The 19,684-nt window shown below is 32.2% G+C and overlaps 1 protein-coding gene across 6 annotated transcripts in view; it reads right to left on the reverse strand.

Annotated features, from left to right (window-relative positions):
* The window catches only part of LOC115881533 (SH3 and multiple ankyrin repeat domains protein 3), a 154,479-nt gene that overhangs the window by 50,932 nt on the left and 83,863 nt on the right, over positions 1–19,684 (reverse strand). For 4 of the 6 annotated variants that reach the window (XM_030899066.1, XM_030899065.1, XM_030899064.1 and 1 more), the window contains exons 5-7: positions 12,803–13,122; positions 9,235–9,496; positions 1,828–2,070 (exon numbers count right to left, since the gene is read on the reverse strand). In XM_030899066.1, coding sequence (XP_030754926.1) covers positions 1,828–2,070; positions 9,235–9,496; positions 12,803–13,122 — 825 coding nt within the window. The remainder of the gene's footprint in view (positions 1–1,827; positions 2,071–9,234; positions 9,497–12,802; positions 13,123–19,684) is intronic. The other 2 variants (XM_030899068.1, XM_030899067.1) reach the window with 1 other exon arrangement.

The following is a 19,684-nucleotide window of genomic DNA, read 5'->3' on the forward strand; positions in this document are numbered from 1 at the left end:
CGATAATAATTATTTATAGATACATTTAATACAAAAAAGGAAATTTCATTCTCGCGAACAAGTTTTAATCAGTCTATTTTAGCAACATTAGTGTTTATTTGGTGCTAGATTTTATGAATTAGCTGTTGGCCTGTTCCACTGCCCATATTTATATCTATTGTAACTCTCTTCGTATCTCTATAGTAGATCCCATTCTCCCAGTTGTATTCATATTCCATATTTCCATAAAATGTGATAACTTGGACACTGAAATATCTATATCTATTATAACTCTTTGGAAAGTGCTTATGATCGTCTAGTAAAAGAACAGAACATTTGCCAGACTATCTTTCTTCTTGACAAAATTGACAGAATTTGCACTTGCTCCGTCTGTCAATTCCATCAACTTTAAATACCGATAATTATTTGGTTTCATAACTATTATCATATTTAGCTCTATGGCCTAACTTGTTCAGCTTCTCTAGGTATTCTTTGACCAACTTCGAATTGATGGTTACTGAGTTGATCGCTTTTAATACTGCTTGGCTATCGAATAAAATGACTATTTCTTATTTCCGATAGTTCCTGTCTAAGATAAGTTGTTCGGATCTTTCGATAGCGTACATTTTTACCTAAAGGAAGTTGGGGTAAGTGCCTATTGGTTTGGAGTATTTCGTTTTCGGCCCAAATACTCCTATCCTTGTTCCTGCTTTGGTTAAGGAAGCATCAGTATACCACGTTACGTTATGGTCTGAGTAAATATTTCTCTCTTACAATCCTTTTTATTGTTCTATACTAGGTTAGGTTGTTGGGGTTTGGGATCCTGTTTGATCCCTCACTTGGAGGTCTTGGGCCCATTGCGATCCTCTGTATTATTATACCAAACCTTCCTCTCATTCTTCGTTTGCGTTAATGCACTTCCAGCAGCTCTTTTCAAAGTTCCCGATGTCGCTGATGTTGGCTTCTGCTGCTTCCTCTAGTCCCTCCAAAAAACATTGCCCTAAAGTTTTAAAGCATCGGTATTCCAGTGCCGGACACTGATACAACAGATGTTCTATGGTTTCTTCTTCCTCTCCGCATCCTTTGCAGTGTCGTCGTTAGAAGGAGGTCTGCTACATTTGAGAATCGAAACAAATTCATGTCAAGCTATTGTTCAATACTACAGTGAGGTGTTTTCTCAAAGTTGTACATGCTTGGTATGTCATACACTAGGAATTGAAGGAGTGGAGTTTTCCTTTTGAAGGTGTTCCAAGCTTCTGAGCTAACAATTCTCCCTCTACTTTCTGTCAATGACCGATGACAATGTGCAATGGTGTTAGGTCTAGAAGGACCTCCACTCACTCCACTGCTACTGTTCGGCGCGTTCTCATGGCCAAGCAGCTGCTCCATAAGTAATCACGGGTCGGTTACTATCCTGGTATACATCCAGCGCAAAATGTTAGGGGCACAGCCTCATCTATTTATCGCCAATCTTCTGTATATCATGAGAGCATTTGCTGATAATGTGCTTAATATGCCTGTTCCATAGAAGTTTACTGCCGAGGGTTATTCCCAGATATTTGACTTCCTATGACGGCAGTATTTCTTTTCTATCTAGTTGGATAGATGGAAGTAGTATCTAGATGGAAGTTTTTCATACTTTCTGGTGAATCGTCGAGACCATATTTCCATTCGCATTCTCCACGTCTCACAAAACTTTTCTATAGAACTAATTAATAAATTGCATTATTAATCATTTCGAATTTTCTCGACACCATTTAAAAATCAAAACGTACCAATTACCTCAAATAATGAACAATAAGGAGACACAGCTGTCAAATACAAATAGATCGGAGCAATAGTACTCACCGGTAACGATGCTGGCCGTGTCTGTCTCGTGATGGTGGGCCATCGTGCAGTTGCCGCCGCTGCTTCCCTCGCTGAGGCTGGAGCTGGCCGAGCTGAAGGGGAGCGAGGAGCGATCGCTGGGACAGGGGGAGACGGGGGGCGGGAAGGCCTGGGTGGCCAGGGCGCCGAGGGAGGGCGTCCGGCTCAGCCAGCCGATGGCGCTGCGCCGTTTGGGGTTGTAGCTGGGGGGGCCGCGGAAGGGTACTGAAAACAGATGGGGTGCAGCCAGGCTTGTCATGCTCAGATGGTTTAAGAAAGAAACGAAGGGGGGGGGAGTGTAAGCGTGGTACTGAGAAAGAGTTGCTATGATATTATTTATTGTTTTTTAAGAGTTATAAGGTCTGTCTACTACTCGTATTCAGCTCGTCCAACCATCACTACTAGTCTAAGAGCTAGCAACGTTTTCGAGAAAGTATTTTAAGAAAGCTGGCTCTGTAAATATATCTTTTGCTATGCTCTCTGGAACAGCGTGCGAGTCGTCTGGCTGCTAATAGACGTTGCGCTACTGCGATGCACTACTGCGCATTGAAAGAAGATCCTATCCATTTTTATTTAGTCCGTTAAATTCTAGTATTTGAATATAAATCGAACAAGTCTCCATAGCGCACAGCGCGGCGAAAAAACGTTCAGCCTATAAAGCGAGAAGTTCAGAGTTCCATACCGACTTGGGTAAACTTTTTTTTATTTTATTTTCATTTATATTCTGATAGTAAAGTATTAAATAATTGTTTTTTTAATCACCAAAATTATTTAATACTTTACTATTAGAATATAAACGAACACAAAATAAAAAAGTTTACCCCCAGCCGCACGGTGGGGTATTAGCATGAAAAAGGTGATCGAAATTCGAAAAAGCAAATGTGTTTGAGAGTTTCCCAAAAAAAGATAAATGATAAGTTAAATCATGTCTGCCATGAATGGCGTTGCTATAGGTGTGTTTAGTTGCATTCATTTGTTTCAACGAAACGTCAAAGTTGTTACTTCTCACAGATAAGAGGTAAATGGCTAAATGTTATATTTAAAATTACAAATTGTTGTTGTTCTTGTGCTCTTTTTATGTTTATATTATAGTTTTGATTGAAAATGGCTCAGCAAGCTGCAGGTATGTACTCTACAAAAACGTATTATTTATTTTGATATTCTCTATACTAACGATTTTTTTTGCAACTAAAAGTTAGGCGTTCAGAAAATTTGATTAAATTTGTGACATTTTTATTATACTTAGAGATTAAGTTGCGCATTTCGAAGAATTCAGCATATTGTCTATATACGTTTTACTTAGTAAACATTGGGCTTTCATACAGTAAAATAAAATACTGCGACTTTTTGCGACTTTGCTGATAAAATGAGAAAAACTTTCTTGGTTTCCTCCGCATTAGTATATCACTAATTTGCCAATTAGTGATATACTAATGCGAGGTGTAAACCGCGATGGCATTGTTGTGTACAAAGTGAGCAGTATAGCACAATTTGGCATTAGTAGCGACTTTAGTGGTATGGGCATTGCTCGCGGATCAGTCGTAGCATTAGTAGTATTAGTTGCGATATTACTACTGGCATTAGTGGCATTGACCGTGGAAACACTGGAACAGTTTTTTTTCTTTCTTTTTTTCAGAATCGACGAATTATCCTTTATTTTGTTCATAATATTTCCTCTTTAATTGAAAATAGCAATAATTTATATAAGGTCTACATAAAAAAATTTCGATCAGCTATCTGTGTCAAATACCCCACTGTGAGCCGGTATTGAACTAACAGCGCTATGGAGACTTGTACGATTTATATTCAATACTAGTATTTAAAGGACTAAACAAAAATATAGGAATTTCTTTCAATGCGCAGTAGTCAACGCAAGGTCTATCGGCAGCCAGGCGGCCTGCCAGGGGCTGTTCCAGAGAGCATAGTAAAATATATAAAAAATACTTGTTTTCAAGACGTTGCTAGCTCTCGTACTATACGCATTTTTACCATTTTTAATTGAACATTTTTTTATCATATTTATACATACAGGGTGTTCCTTAATGACATCCTAATGTTTAAGAGGGTGATTGCTGAACCTATTCTAAGAAAAAAAACTTCATATGAATGCGTGTCCTAAACGTCTTAACTTTTGAGATACAGGGTGGTAAAACTTTTTTAAAACTTTTTTTCATAATGATTGTGATGTTATTATAGATATCTATATGAATCTTAATACACGTCTTTTATGCATAAAAATACTAATGTTAATCTACAAACAATAATTTTATTTATTTCAACCAGTGTCGTCCAAACTGGATTTGCATTGAATATTTTTGAAGCAAAAAATGGTACGCCACTGGTTTGTATTAGAATAAAAATTATTTCCAAAATTTTCATTCGTTTCTCAATAATTTTCTACTCTTGATTTTTTTTCGTCCAACGCATAGTTTTTGCAAAATTAAGTAATTTTACTTCAGGGTCCATTCGCTAAAAATGTGATGAGAATTTTAATTTTTAACTCTATGGATGAGAACATAACAATATCATAGCATTCTTTCTTATTTGTTATATAAAAAATAAAGGAATGATGACAAATGAGATACACTTAATATTTATTTAAATATAATAGTTTATATAAATATCTGAACATACAAACGAGATATCATTCCATGCAATAAATAAATAAATTCAACCTCTTAGTGGCTTTCCTTATCAAATAAATTAAATATAAAAAACTTAAGCTTAGGCTATTTAAGGTAAAGGATTATTATTGAAAAAATACATCAATATTTTGCTCTTTTTGATGTATCTCCATTTAATTGTTTTAGTTTTTATACTTAATTATTTATTGTATTTATTTTTTTAAAAACAACAACAATGATGAATCTTTTATTATCTAGGAAATCTGAAATCTGAAGTGACATTTTCATACAATCTTATTATTTAGATATGGTATTTTTTCTAATGTTAAGTAGGTATTTGTAAAGATGATTCATAATATGATAGCAATAACTACTCTAAAAATGCATATAAATAGATACTTATGTTGGTGAGTAAAAGTTAATACTTTATTCCATTTTCCCCAAAAAAATCCATTTTTATTAAATAAAAAAGTACTATTAAGTATTGTTTCCAGTGTTATTTAAAAAAGCATTAACATGTTTTTTTAAAGTCCCTTTTTGGGATACAAAAAAATTAGAAGATAAAAAATACACATATTTTCCTTGAATCAAAAATAGTTCCGATCATAAATTTTCTTTAACGAGACAAGTTCTCAATTTTCGAACTCTTAAATTCTAAAAATGTCTCGTTCGATGTAATGGTGTTGCCAAAAGGTTAATGACAACGACGATTTTGCTCAATACAGAAGCCCATTCCCTTGCAAAACCATTTCCATGTTTTGGAACGGTTCCAAAAGTAGGAAAAATAACAAACGGATTCATTTTGCAAATGTACAGAGATCGATCAGGGTTATAAATTGTCTGTAATAAAACAGAATTTGGCGATATGTTAATATACAAAGTAAAACCAACTTACTTTTTTAACCAAAAAATGTAAGTTGGGTGGTTAAAGAACAAAAAAGTTTCAAGCTTCTCTTAGTTATAGTTTTTTCTTTAATAATATCTTTATTTTCACAATATATGTGTTAATTTCTTTACTGTAGTAACGCTCGAGATTTATATAAGCGATACCAATTCAACTTTTAGTTACGTAATCGAGGGCGCGATTTTTAAATTCATTGTTGCCAACCATGGATATATTCGGCGCCGGGCTGACCAACTGTAATTTAAATTTCCCGCTGGGGATTCGGGTGGTAGCTCTGCTGTAAAAAATATCAAGCTGCCACATTTATTTATTTATTTTATGTCATTCGTTTTGACATTTTAGTTTTGTATTACGAGTTTTTGGTTTAAATGAATTGTGTTGTGATACTTTAAGCTTAAATTGTTTTACTAGCATAACTTGCAGTCGAACGTTCTTTTTAGAACCTCTCTTAGTGCGAAGTGGTATAATATAGCTTAATAGCCAATGCAAGAAATTCATCACAACTTTATTAGAATATTTTAAATGGGAAAGTGGTAGTAGTGACTCATTATGTCCCTTAAGTGCTGTTAAGAAGGTGAGTTTTCTTGATGTAAATTAATAACTGTTTATATATTTATAATTATTTTTTTTTTACTGAAATACTTTGATCAAACGAAAATATGTAAAAGTGGGCAACGCTGTGCCGGTCAAATTTAATCACGTGACTAAAAGTTTAATTGGTATGAACTATATATTATTTTTTGCTCATTACTGTTGTTAGTCGTGTTGCTAGACTGCTTAATGTCTTGTATTGATATTGGAAACAGTAAGGAAGGTAAAACATAAAATATATTGTGAAGATAAGGACGTTAATAAAGATAAATTATATGGGAAATTAGTGTTTTATTTTCCTTATATAACACCAAAAGTTCCAGCCCCCAGCTGTAATTAACCGAAATATATTATGGAAGTTTATAAATAAGTTGGAAACACTCTGTATAGAACGTATGAAGAGATTTCCTTTAGGACTGGAAGAGAATCACATATCCTTTTTGGCTTTGTTTTTGGCAAATTAGAGCGCTTTTTATTGTTTTTGTTTGATAAGCCCGTAAATTTCTTAGAAAATTATTATTATCATAGATTTTATTTTCCAAAATAAAAATAATTAAGTGTATTCATTTAAGTTATATGTTCATGATTTGAAATATAACCAATCAATAAGAAAATATAAAAAAAAACGCTGCAAAGAGGTTGCATTTTTCTAAAACAATAACAAACATGCAAAAGCATTATGATGTACAAAACAGTTAAGATAATTAGGAATAAATATAGTTTGTAGAAATGTTATAAAATTATTTTGTTTATTTGTAATGATTATTTTATCATTTTATCATTATATATGACCTATTTTCTGTAATTTTATTTTAATAATTACAAACTTAAGCTACGTCATTAATTTTTAAAAAAGTCTTAAAATATTATTTCAATTCATGCTTAAATATCTTTTTTAGAAAATATTCGGGCAATAGCTGCGAATATTACAAAAATACCTTTGTCAATATATTTACATTTGTAACTATTATACCGAGCGCGTCTCAAAAATGGCTCACCCTTAGATAAAAAATCAAGATTTGGTATGGTAATATATGACATAAATTAGGATAGATTGACGTATCCAATTGTTTTCGGTCACTTCCCGTTTCTCCGAAAATCACTACAACTTTTGATTTTTAAATGACACACTCGATATTTTTTACTATATCCGATAGAAAATAAAACTCTGAATATAATGACATATCATATGTCAACTTTTGACATTTTCAAAATATGAAGTGTGTGGTATCAAATTATTTGTAAAAAAAATGTTTTTTCCAAATATACTAATGAACCACCCTCGTTCTATTTAAAAAAGTGAGATATGATTAAAAATATGATTTAGGCATCTTTTAACCGGCCAGGGCAAGATACGAAAAACATTAAACGATGAAATCTATTTTTTCAAGGCTCCATAAAAATATTTACACTTAGTATATTGACAAAAATATTACTAAAATGAACGTTATTTGTCCTATTATTTTATAAAAGTTAAAATCCGATCAGAAACATGATACACTGGATCACCCTGTATATTTCTTAAAAACTGTTCATATTCTTTATATTGTATTTTTAGCTCAGAAACAGTTTTTACCCCCATTGTCAAGAAATGAAAAACAAATTTATTTAAACAAACATGCATTAATCTTATTATAAAATAAGATTAATATAATTAATGAAAATATTTGTTTTTTTATCAAATATTTATTGTAAAATTTCACAAGAGGGAGCCGAAAAAACCTTCGCAAATATGACAGATAGATTAGAAATCATTTATATGAAAATTAAGCACCACCTGTCAAGGTGATTTATTAAAAGGATTAGTAATTAGAATATAATCGATTAAACACATTTATCTGATGTTGAAAAATTTGCAGTTTTTTTATAGCTTCCAGCTACAAATATATCGAAATATAGGGAAGTTTGGTAATAGTTCGTGGAAGAGAGAAAAAAAGCGGTACATTCAAATAATAGCGAATTACGGTTTAGACAACCTTAAACCATTATGATGATAGATTGATTAGTTTAGATATTTTTAATACCGATATCGAAAAAACCTCGAACTGTCAACGAGTATAAGACAATGTGATTCAATTTTTTATTCCTAGAACACAGGCTCAGAGAATTAGTAAATATAGAGCAGGGCAAAAAATTGTTGATTCAAGCTCAGACAAGTAATATATCGGGTGCGTTTCAAAAGTGACCCACCCCTATAACTTTTTTATTTTTTCAGATAAAAAAAAACAAAATTTGGTAGGTTAGTATATGACATAAATTAGGATTGATTGTCGTATTCAATTGATTTTGGTCACTGTCTGTTTTACAGGAGACGACTACAACTTTTGATTTTTAAATGGCACTCTCGGTATATTTTTTCTTTATTCGATAGAAAATGACAAAAATGAATAGAATGACATATCATATGTCAACTTTTGACATTTTCCCCTAAAAAATCGTATTTTAAATTCAATCTAGAGTGCCATATGGCAATGTTAAAAACACTAATTTTTCATCAAGGAGCTTTGGAAAAATAGATATGATCGTCTAATGTTTTTAGTGTCTTGTCCTGACCGATTAAAAGAAGCCCAACTCGTATTTTTAATCATATCTCAATTTTTCCAAATGGAACGAGGGTGGCTTATTAGCATATTGGAAAAAAGCATTTTTTACGAATATTTTGGTACCACATACTTGGTGTTTCGAGTAATACTGTCATTATGAATCGCATATTCAGAGAATATTAAGAACCGTATATTAGAATGAATTCCGGTGAAACAGGAAATGATCGAAAAGAATTGAATACGTCAATAAATCCTAATTTATGTCATATATACTAACATAGCAAATCTCATTTTTAAAAACTAAACATCTCATTTCTTTATTTGAAAAAATAACAAATTTATAGGACTGAGCTACTTTTGAGACGCACCCGGTATATCTTAAAGCCTGGTTGACACGGTCAAAGCACAGAACAGGTGCGAATTGTACCTGTTCTGTGCTAATAGCACAGAATAAGAAACTTAAATTATGCTACACTTTTTATGATTAATCTATTATATGAATAGTAAATACTCGGTACTTTATTGCATATGATCGTCTTTCCAGAGTCTAATAAAAAGGTATTATCTATATCGACGAAAAATATGGGTTTAGAAAAAAAATATGTTTTAAAAAAACCACCATATTTATTCCTTATTATCTTATTTACTTAAAAACTATCCAAAAAAGTGCATTCCAGAAAATCACACAAATAGGCATTTAAAAAAAATCGAAAATAATTTTTCTTACCGACATCTTCCTGACGGTAATTCTGTATCAAGTCCGCCAGTTCCATGTTGCCAGCTATCACCGCCACTTGATAAGGCGTCTGGTTGGCAAAATTCAGCGCTTCCCGATCTGCGCCCCTAAACAGTAGCTGCCTCGCGCAGGATTCCTGGCTGTTGACTGCGCAGACGTGGAGGGGGGTGTTTCCGGATGCGTTACGCGAGTTCATGTCTGCTCCGTAGAACAGCAGGTGCTCTAGATGTTTTAGCAGACCGTTTTTGCACGCCTATAAATGGAAAACAGATGTTAGTTTGCTTTGAAGTTGGAAAATTGGAATGATAATGACGAAATTTTTTTCTTTCATAGAATTTATAGTTCGAATATATTTCGTACATAGAATTTATATATTGATATATTTTGTTATATTTACACACTAACACACTTGGGGGTAAATCTCACTCTGAAAGATGAGTTTTTACTCCAATTTTTTTATAAAATATGCAAACAATGAGAGCACACCACTTTTGACATTATAAAGATTTTAAAAAAGGATTGCACTACAGGGCGACTCTTAAATAAGTGCAAATATTTTTAGGGGTATTATGTTTCGACACCAGAAACACGTCTATGTGTTTTAGTGCAAAAAGGTGTTGAAAATCGTGCATTTTCTTTTAAATTTTCATTATTTATTATTAAATTTTAAAAAATGTTTTAGAACTGCCTGATAACCGGAAATTTTTCCACGGTAAAATTTCTTAATCTCTGATATTACCAAACCCCATTTCCAAGTTTCTTTCCGCGAAAAAATCTCATAATCGTGTTTCTGTTGTCGAAACTCACCCTGTACAGAATTATAATAAAATAAAACTTACTAAATTACAAATAAGAAACAAATCACTGTGATCTTACTGCTGAATCTCAAAATATTAATACAACAGAATTCAGAAAATGTTTTAGAGGAATAGTAGAAATAAGCACAATATGCAAATATAAATATTATCTATGCAGTGTAAATGGACACTTTAACATGAAGAAGGTCTTGCCACAACTGAAGACAAGTAGAATTGAATTTAAATTCAGGTAAGGATATAATTCATAGAATTTTGGGATAATAAAATTGCAACAATAAGAATATTATTCAAAATATCGTAAATAGGGAAAATGGTGAATAATTTTATTCTTTCGTTTGTCACGTTGCAGCAGGGTAGACGCCATCAAACAACAATAATAATTATTACTTAATTTCTTCACAATATAAAAAATTTCTGTCTGGCAGAGTATACAGGGTGAGTCTTAAATAAGTGCGAATATTTTCAGGGCTGGTAGATCTCGATAAAAGAAATATAATATTTTCTTTAAAGTTTCTATTATAACCGAGATTATAACTTTTGTATTCTTTGTTACTCTCAGGTATAGACCATGTACCAATGTGTGTTAGTTCACTTGCAAAATATGTTTTTTTCAAACATCACAAAAGTATTAATTTTTGCAACGTGATGGACAATATAAAAAAGTCATTTTATAGCCTAGGCATAAAAGTAGAGCACTTTTACGCCTAAGCATAAAAGTACGAAAATATATTAGCCTTTTTCGTTTTCCTGTTATTACCGATTCTGAACCGTCCTAGAACTGTAGTGCGTATGCGCAGAAGGAAATATGAAGACATTATTTCATTTGTGCATGCGCTGCAGAGTTCTAGGACGGTTAGGAATCGGTAATAACAGGAAAACGAAAAAAGCTATTATTAAACTGACATAAAGTGTCAAATTCAACGAGCGTAACTATAGTTTCTCGATATATAATTACATACAAGGTATGACTTTTAAGTCTTTATATATTATTTTTGTGTATTGTTTGGAACGTTTGAAATTGTTAAGAAAATTATTTGCGGCGTTTGAAAAAAAAACATGTTTTATTCGGAGTAAAATTGTACCAAGTAAAAATTTACCAAACCAACCAAGGTAGCGCGTCATATACGACGCGGGTTTTGCAAGGAGAAGAAAGGTTTATATTGAAGTGAAATTTTGTGAGCTTATGTAAGTCAATATAAAGCATTTTCTAAAATTATGTAGAGTTCTACAGGGTGTCCCCAAAAAAAGTTATACATCAAAGTTATATTTTTTGTAATGGAACACCCTATATATTAATTGATTTTTGGATTCTACTAAAAAAATAAAGGTTTGTTTCATTAGAAAAGTATATGACTAAAATGTATAGTTTTTGAAATACATTCACCGGCACGAAAAATGGGTATCCTAAAACTTTGATGTATTTTAAAGGTTAATATATATGTTATTTTAATGGGCCGATTTTGATGATTTTTTAAGTAGTGTGTTGCCAAATTATTGAACTTTTTAGTATCTTTTTCTAAATTAAAAAAAACTCCTCATCTGTTAATTATACGAGGGAAAACAAAATGTTGATATTTTGGTGAAAGTTTGAAACACCCTGTGAAATATGTTAAAACAGCAAGAAATTTAAAAATTATTTTATCATCTAGATATATCCTCTCTCGATGGTTTGTTTTTTGCTTCATCTCATTAGCTTTATTTTTGTTGGAAATATTCGGTTTTAAAATGGCACTAACATTTTTTCGTAATTTTTACATTAAGACCATGCCTTTGCTTTTGGGCCTAGTCAACACATCTAGTAAGTTCTGGTCCCAAAGCAAGCCTTCTTGGCATAAGATTTGCTTCATTTAATCTTCTTCTTGTAGTCCGTTAGTTAATATGTACGGTTCTTAAGTGCAACTCATTGTCAATTTGAAAAGCTGGTAAACGGCGGTTTCTTAGCGATAAACTTACAATAAGTCGATCGTGTCGATTAGAAGTTCTCATACGAATGTTCCTGGACGTCTATATTGACGTCCTCATGGACGTGGTCATAATTCAAAGACTGTTTAATATACTCTATGGTATTAAGGTATTTTTGGAACCGGAATTTTATATCAAATTCACTGAACTCGAAAAAATAAATGATACATATTTCACTCACCCTGTATATCTGTAAAAATATTTTTGAAATGTGAACTACCATTAAACATATATTTTGTAAAAGGTTTGGAGTGAAAATCTCAAATAGGAATCCTGATACATAGCTTTTCCGGAATACAACCAAATCAAACCAGCCATCTTGTATGTATGCATTTGTATATGTGTGTTTATTTAAATACTAAAGTGAAAGCAACGAATTTAAATGGGTAAACTTTGTAATATATCTTATTAACAATACAATGCAAAAAGTTTTTATAAAAATTCGTTCACAGTAAATGAATTCCGAGGTTTGTATCCCTTAACGTCTTAAAGCACTCCACTACATGGATATATACAAATGATTACCGCAAGCCGTTGCTAGGATATTTTATTAATTTTAATTAATTGTGTTTTTTAGACATTGTGAATGATTGTAAACTAAAAAGTATAAAGTGTAATTGAAACCACTAATTTATTCCACTAATTGGGAGGTTCTGAATGAAGCTTTATTGTGCTTATGTGCTTTACTCTTCTCTCTCTCTCTCTCTCGACGGGCGAGACCCGGTTCATTGATGCCTAAAAAAAGGGGAATTCCCGAAGTTCCGAACCCCAATTCTTACCTGATGAACTTCGTGCCAGCCCTGCGTGTCCGCGGCACCCGTCGTCGCGTAATCGTGCAGCAGCGTCTCCGTAAACACCGGATCCACGTTGGGTGTTACGGTAAAGTAGAGCGCCGTCAGCCCCCGGTTGTCCTTGTAGTTGGGGGAAGCCCCCAGCTCCAGTAGCGTTTTGAGGGCGTCGAGGCTCTTGTGTTCCACCGCCTTGTGCAGGGCCGTGGAACCGTCTTTGGTGCGGTAGTCCAGGAGGGCGCCGCCGTTCACCAGCGCCATGAGAACCTTGGCGGGCTTCTTGATGCCGGTGGCGATCGTGAGGGGTGTTTCTGGAAAAGAAAATTAACGTTTTTTAGCGGTGACGTAGCGAGGAAGTCCGTGTTTAAATATTTTTTGGGCACCTCGACTCCACCAAATAATAATTTTCTTTCAGTTTTTGAAACAAAAGGTTTTTTCCATTTTTCAAAACACCTTTTTTATTACAAAACTAAAACAGGGTATTTTTAAAAAAGTGCTATCTCTCCTGGGAAAATTCCTCACGCAAAAACAAGATTTATTTTTTATATCAACATAGGTCCGATCCTGCTTTTTGTTTCATAGCTAGAGGGGGTTAAAGTCCATTTTTTGTCGATTTATTATACTTTTCTTTCAGCTGCTTTTAGCAATTGGAATGAAATTTGGAGGGTAAAAGTTACTTATATTTCATATCAATTAAACTTTTAGTTACGTAATCGAAGGCGCGATTTTTAAATTCATTGTTGCCAACCATGGACATATTCGGTGCCGTGCTGACTAACTGGAATTTATTCACTTCATTTGCCTCGGTTGACTATACGAAAACGAAAAGATGTAGAAACAAAATATTTTATGGTTATATGTGGGGAGGCAATGTGCACGATTTAAAATTATTTTGATATATACAGGGTGTTTCAGAACTAAGATCCATACCAAAGTTTTTTTATACATATATACCATTTTTTCTTATGGAACACCTGGTATTTCATTTCATTTTTGGATTCTTGCGATCAAAAAAGGCATTTATTATAAGAGTTAAATATGTTTAAAATCTTTGGTTTTTGAGATATTTAAATTTGCATGCTACAATAGAATAGATTATTAACACCCTGTACATTACTTTTCAGAATTAATTCTTGTGCTGAGTTTAAAGGTAGAGAAATAAACTTTACAGAAAGATGTTATTGCTTCCTTAAATTTATACAGGGGTATCAAAAATTGCTGATCTATTTTAAGAATATATTTTACATAAAAACTTCGTTATTTCAAGTATACATTGTATTTTTTTAAATAAATCGAAGCAGATTCAAATGCTCTTTCAAACTATATTAGGGTTTTCTATACCTATCTAGTTCAGATTTTGAATAAAGAGCATTTTTTCAATAAAATGGCAACCAAGAGGGCTAGTGTCGTCACGGCAAGTTTCTAGTGACAATTAGTAGCTATTTTCAAAATCGAAATTAGTTTTTGGACTTATTTAAATTTATACCAGTTTACTTTTATTTAACTTACCTACAATAGTTTAATAAATGATATTTATTAAATATGTATATTGTTGTAAAATGTCTTTTTATAAATATGTATATTGTTGTATCAAGAAAAACGAAGAAGTAGTTCTTTGATTTATTTTACCATGACTCGTAGATATATGGAAATATATCTACAATATATGGATTTCTATAAAAGAGCCAATTACGGCAAATTCATTTCCTTTACCTCCAAGGACAGGTTTCTGCCTAATACGTCTTTTATAAACCACACTACCAGCTCTGCGAAATAGGACAAGTAGTTTTTCAAAGGAACACTTATCACGAAGATTCCTATTTGGATATCTTTGAGTATAAGCCCTTGAGACCAAGAGGCAATTTTTCTCACAAAATAAAATCACTAGTAACATATCTATTCGTTCCGCCAGCAGATAGTGCTTTATTTTTTTTGATAAAATATGAATACTTACTTATTAAACTATTGTAGGTACCTTTAAGTAAACTGTTATAAATTATATATAATAAACCATAAACTAATGTCGACTTTGTCCATAAACTAATGTCGACTTTGAGAATAGTTACTAACTGTCGCTAGAAAATTGCCATGGCGACACCAGCCATCTTGATTGCAATTGAATGCAACATTCTAGAAATTAACATTATTTAAAAATCGCTTTTTATTCAAAATCTCAGCTAGATAGGTATAGGAAACCCTAATATAGTTTGAAAGAGCATTTGAATCTGCTTCCATTTATTTAAAAAAATACAGGGCATTTGAAATAACGAAGTTTTTATATAAAATATATCCTAAAAATAGATCAGCAACTTTTCATAGCCCTGTATAAATTTAAGGAAGCAATAGCATTTTTCAGTAAAGTTTATTTCTCTATCTTTAAACTCAGCATAAGAATTAATTCTTAAAAGTAATGGACAGGGTGTTAATAATCTATTCTATTGTAGCATGCAAATTGAAATATCTTTAAATATCTCAAAAACTAAAGATTTTAAACATATTTAACCCTTATAATAAATGTCTTTTTTTGGGCCCAAGAATCCAAAAATAAAATAAAATACCGGGTGTTCCGGCAAAAATATAACTTTGGTATTGATCTCAGTTCTGAAACACCCTGTATATTTCAAAATAATTTTAAATTGTGCCTTGTCTCCCCACATATACTCATAAAATATATTGTTTCTACATCTTTCCGTTTTCGTAAAATCAACCGAGGCAAATGAGGTGCGCCACCCTGTATAAAAGTGGACCACGCTGGCGCTGTGCCGGTCAAGCTTACTCACGTGACTAAAACGTTATTTAGTATGAACCGCAGTGTTGCCATTGGCAGGGAAATTTCCCTAGATCTAGGGAAAAAATGAACTCTGCAGGGAAAAAGGGAATTTTTTAGAATTTCAGGGAATTTTTTAGTATTACAGGGAATTTTTTAGTATTCTAGGGAATTTTCAGAAAATTTTATTAAATTGTGTTTCTTAAATCGAAATACATTTTTAAAGCAAATATATCTTGCACCTATTACTGACTAGGTAGAGTATATAGTGTATTCGTTATAATATTACTCGGAATATATTATTTTTTGTTCAATGTTTTTGTTTTGTTTATTTTGTGTTCTATATAGTAATATCTTGTAATATTATTATATTTACCAGAATGGTTTTCAATATAATATAATCTACAAATTATAATAGGTAATATTTTTTTATTCAAAATTTGAACTAAATAGTTTACTATACTTATTTATTTATGAAGAAAACACGTACTCGTACTCGTAGATACCAGATAAAATACCTGCACATTAAAAAAAAAACATATAAAAAACTCTTTTAAATAGGAAACCGGGAAAAATCTAGGGAAATAAAACGTTTTCTAGGGAAATTATAGGGAATTTTGGAACTGAGAATCTAGGGAACTTCTAGGGAATTTTTTGAGATTATGCTAGGGAAATAAAAATATTTAACCTGGCAACACTGATGAACCGTTTTGAACTGTAGTGCGACATATCCGTAAATAGAATCCGTAAGAACACCTTTAGTTTATCAAATATCACAGGTGTCTAGTACTTCAACTATTGATTGTTAATACGATAAACTAAGAAAAAAAAATTAAAGAGATGATAACTCTTGAATTTATTTTTTTGTAGGACCAATGACAATATGCCGTAAAGGATATCTATTTTTCGATAAATTCTCAATAAACTGGACGATATTTTAAAAGAAAATTGACAGATGACATAAAATAAATGGAGAAAAGATCCCCAAGGACCGAAATTTCGGACATCTTTTCATTCCCCAAAGGGATTATTTTGAAAGCTGTTTTTATATTGGGGTTTGAAGGAGCTCAAGAATTTGCCCAAAATCTTTTTATAGAGCGGTAAAATTGATGCTGAGCAGGATACGCTGGATACGGACACATTTGACGTGACAATAAATATAGTTGAGACTTATTTTTACTTACAAAAATCATTCTTGTATTACTAGAGACTGTTTAATTTTTTTACAAGCATTTTATTAACTTTATTATTAACTAGCATGTCCCCGCGACTTCGTTCGCGTCGAATTAATCATTTGTAATGGTGATGATAAAGCAAAGCAAGAATTTCCATTAAGATACAAACTGGATAAAATTTTCTCACATTTACATATGTCAGCATGAGAAAAAACAATATGGCGATATTATTATATAGCTTGGTAATATTTGAGGGGTAGTTTCATCTCGTTGGAATTTGACTTTCGAAAAATCAGTTTGCCAAAAATAAGCTTTTTACGTCAAGCAGTTTAAGCAGAATCGTGGTTAATCAATTATCCAACTTTTTGGAACACCCTGTATGATTTTTTAAAAAATTTCAAAATATGTAAAAAAACAAAATAAATTATGCGTGTCCAAGCGTTTTCCCGAAAGACTAACCGTTTTTTAAATAATAAATATTGTAATATTTGAGGGGCGTTTTCACCCTCTAGGAATTTGAGATTCGAGAAACCCTTCCTTATCGAACCGTTTGCCAAAAATAAGCTTTTTACGTCAAGCAGTTTAAGCAGAATCGTGGTTAATCAATTATCCAACTTTTTGGAACACCCTGTACGATTGTTTTTTAAATTTCAATATATGTAAAAAACAAAATAAATTATGCGTGTCCAAGCGTTTTCCCGAAAGTCTAACCATTTTCTAAATAACAAATATTGTAATATTTCAGTGGCGTTTTCACCCTCTTGGAATTTGAGATTCTAGAAACCCCTCCTTATCGAACCTCTACACCCTACACCCCACAGTCAATCCGTTTGCCAAAAATCAGATTTAAACGTCAAGCAGTTCAAGCAGAATCGTGATTACACAATGGTGATATTTTATGAACCACCCTGTATAAATTTTTAGAAAATCTTAAAATATGTAAAACAACCAAATAAAATATACGTGTTTAAGAGTTTTTCCGAAAAACCCGGTTTTGAATAAAAAATATTCTAATATTTGAGGGGTGGTTTGACCCCCTTAGAATTCGAGTTTGGAAAAATCCCTTCTTATCGAACCTCTACACCCTAAAGTCAATCCGTTTTACCAAAAATCAGCTTTTTACGTCAAGCGCTGTAAGCAGGATCGTCATTAATCAATGACCAGGTTTTTTGAAACACCCTGTATACATTTTTAAAAAATCTTAACATACGTAAAACAACAAAATAAAATATACGTGTTTAAGAGTTTTTCCGAAAAACCCGGTTTTGAATAAAAAATATTCTAATATTTGAGGGGTGGTTTGACTCCCTTAGAATTCGAGTTTGGAAAAATCCCTTCTTATCGAACCTCTACACCCTAAAGTCAATCCGTTTTCCAAATATCAGCTTTTTTACGTCAAGCGCTTTAAGCAGGATCGTCATTAATCAATGACCAGGTTTTTCGAAACACCCTGTATACATTTTTAAAAAATCTTAACATATGTAAAACAACAAAATAAAATATACGTGTTTAAGAGTTTTCTCCGAAAAAACCGGTTTTTAAATAAAACACATATTCTAATATTTGAGGTGTGGTTTGACCCCCTTAGAATTCGAGTTTGGAAAAATCCCTTCTTATCGAACCTCTACACCCTAAAGTTAATCCGTTTTCCAAAAAATCAGCTTTTACGCCAAGCGCTTTAAGCAGGATCGTCATTAATCAATAACCAGATTTTTCTGAAATACCCTGTATACATTTTTAAAAAATCTTAACATATGTAAAAACAACAAAATAAAATATATACGTTTAAGAGTTTTTCCGAAAAACCCGGTTTTTAAATAAAAATATTCTAATATTTGAGGGGTGGTTTGACCCCTTAGAATTCGAGTTTGGAAAAATCCCTTCTTATCGAACCTCTACACCCTAAAGTCAATCCGTTTTCAAAAATCAGCTTTTTACGTCAAGCGCTTTAAGCAGGATCGTCATTAATCAATGACCAGGTTTTTCGAAACACCCTGTATACATTTTTAAAAAAATCTTAACATATGTAAAACAACAAAATAAAATATACGTGTTTAAGAGTTTTTCCGAAAAAACCCGGTTTTTAAATAAAACATTCTTTAATATTTGAGGGGTGGTTTGACCCCTTAGAATTCGAGTTTGGAAAAATCCCTTCTTATCGAACCTCTACACCCTAAAGTTAATCCGTTTTCCAAAAATCAGCTTTTTACGCCGAGCGCTTTAAGCAGGATCGTCATTAATCAATAACCAGATTTTTCGAAATACCCTTTATACATTTTTAAAAAATCTTAACATATGTAAAACAACAAAATAAAATATACGTGTTTAAGAGTTTTTCCGAAAAACCCGGTTTTTAAATAAAACATATTCTAATATTTGAGGGGGTGGTTTGACCCCCCTTAGGAATTCGAGTTTGGAAAAATCCTTCTTATCGAACCTCTACACCCTAAAGTCAATCCGTTTTTCAAAATCAGCTTTTTACGTCAAGCGCTTTAAACAGGATCGTCATTAATCAATGACCAGGTTTTTCGAAACACCCTGTATACATTTTTAAAAAATCTTAACATATGTAAAACAACAAAATAAAATATACGTGTTTAAGAGTTTTTCCGAAAAACCCGGTTTTTAAATAAAACATATTCTAATATTTGAGGGGTGGTTTGACCCCCTTAGAATTCGAGTTTGGAAAAATCCCTTCTTATCGAACCTCTACACCCTAAAGTTAATCCGTTTTCCAAAAATCAGCTTTTTACGCCAAGCGCTTTAAGCAGGATCGTCATTAATCAATAACCAGATTTTTCGAAATACCCTGTATACATTTTTAAAAAATCTTAACATATGTAAAACAACAAAATAAAATATACGTGTTTAAGAGTTTTTCCGAAAAACCCGGTTTTTAAATAAAAAATATTCTAATATTTGAGGGGTGGT

Source organism: Sitophilus oryzae, unplaced genomic scaffold, assembly GCF_002938485.1.
Source record: "Sitophilus oryzae breed Bouriz unplaced genomic scaffold, Soryzae_2.0 scaffold_172_pilon_pilon, whole genome shotgun sequence".
NCBI classification, from domain to species: domain Eukaryota; kingdom Metazoa; phylum Arthropoda; class Insecta; order Coleoptera; family Curculionidae; genus Sitophilus; species Sitophilus oryzae.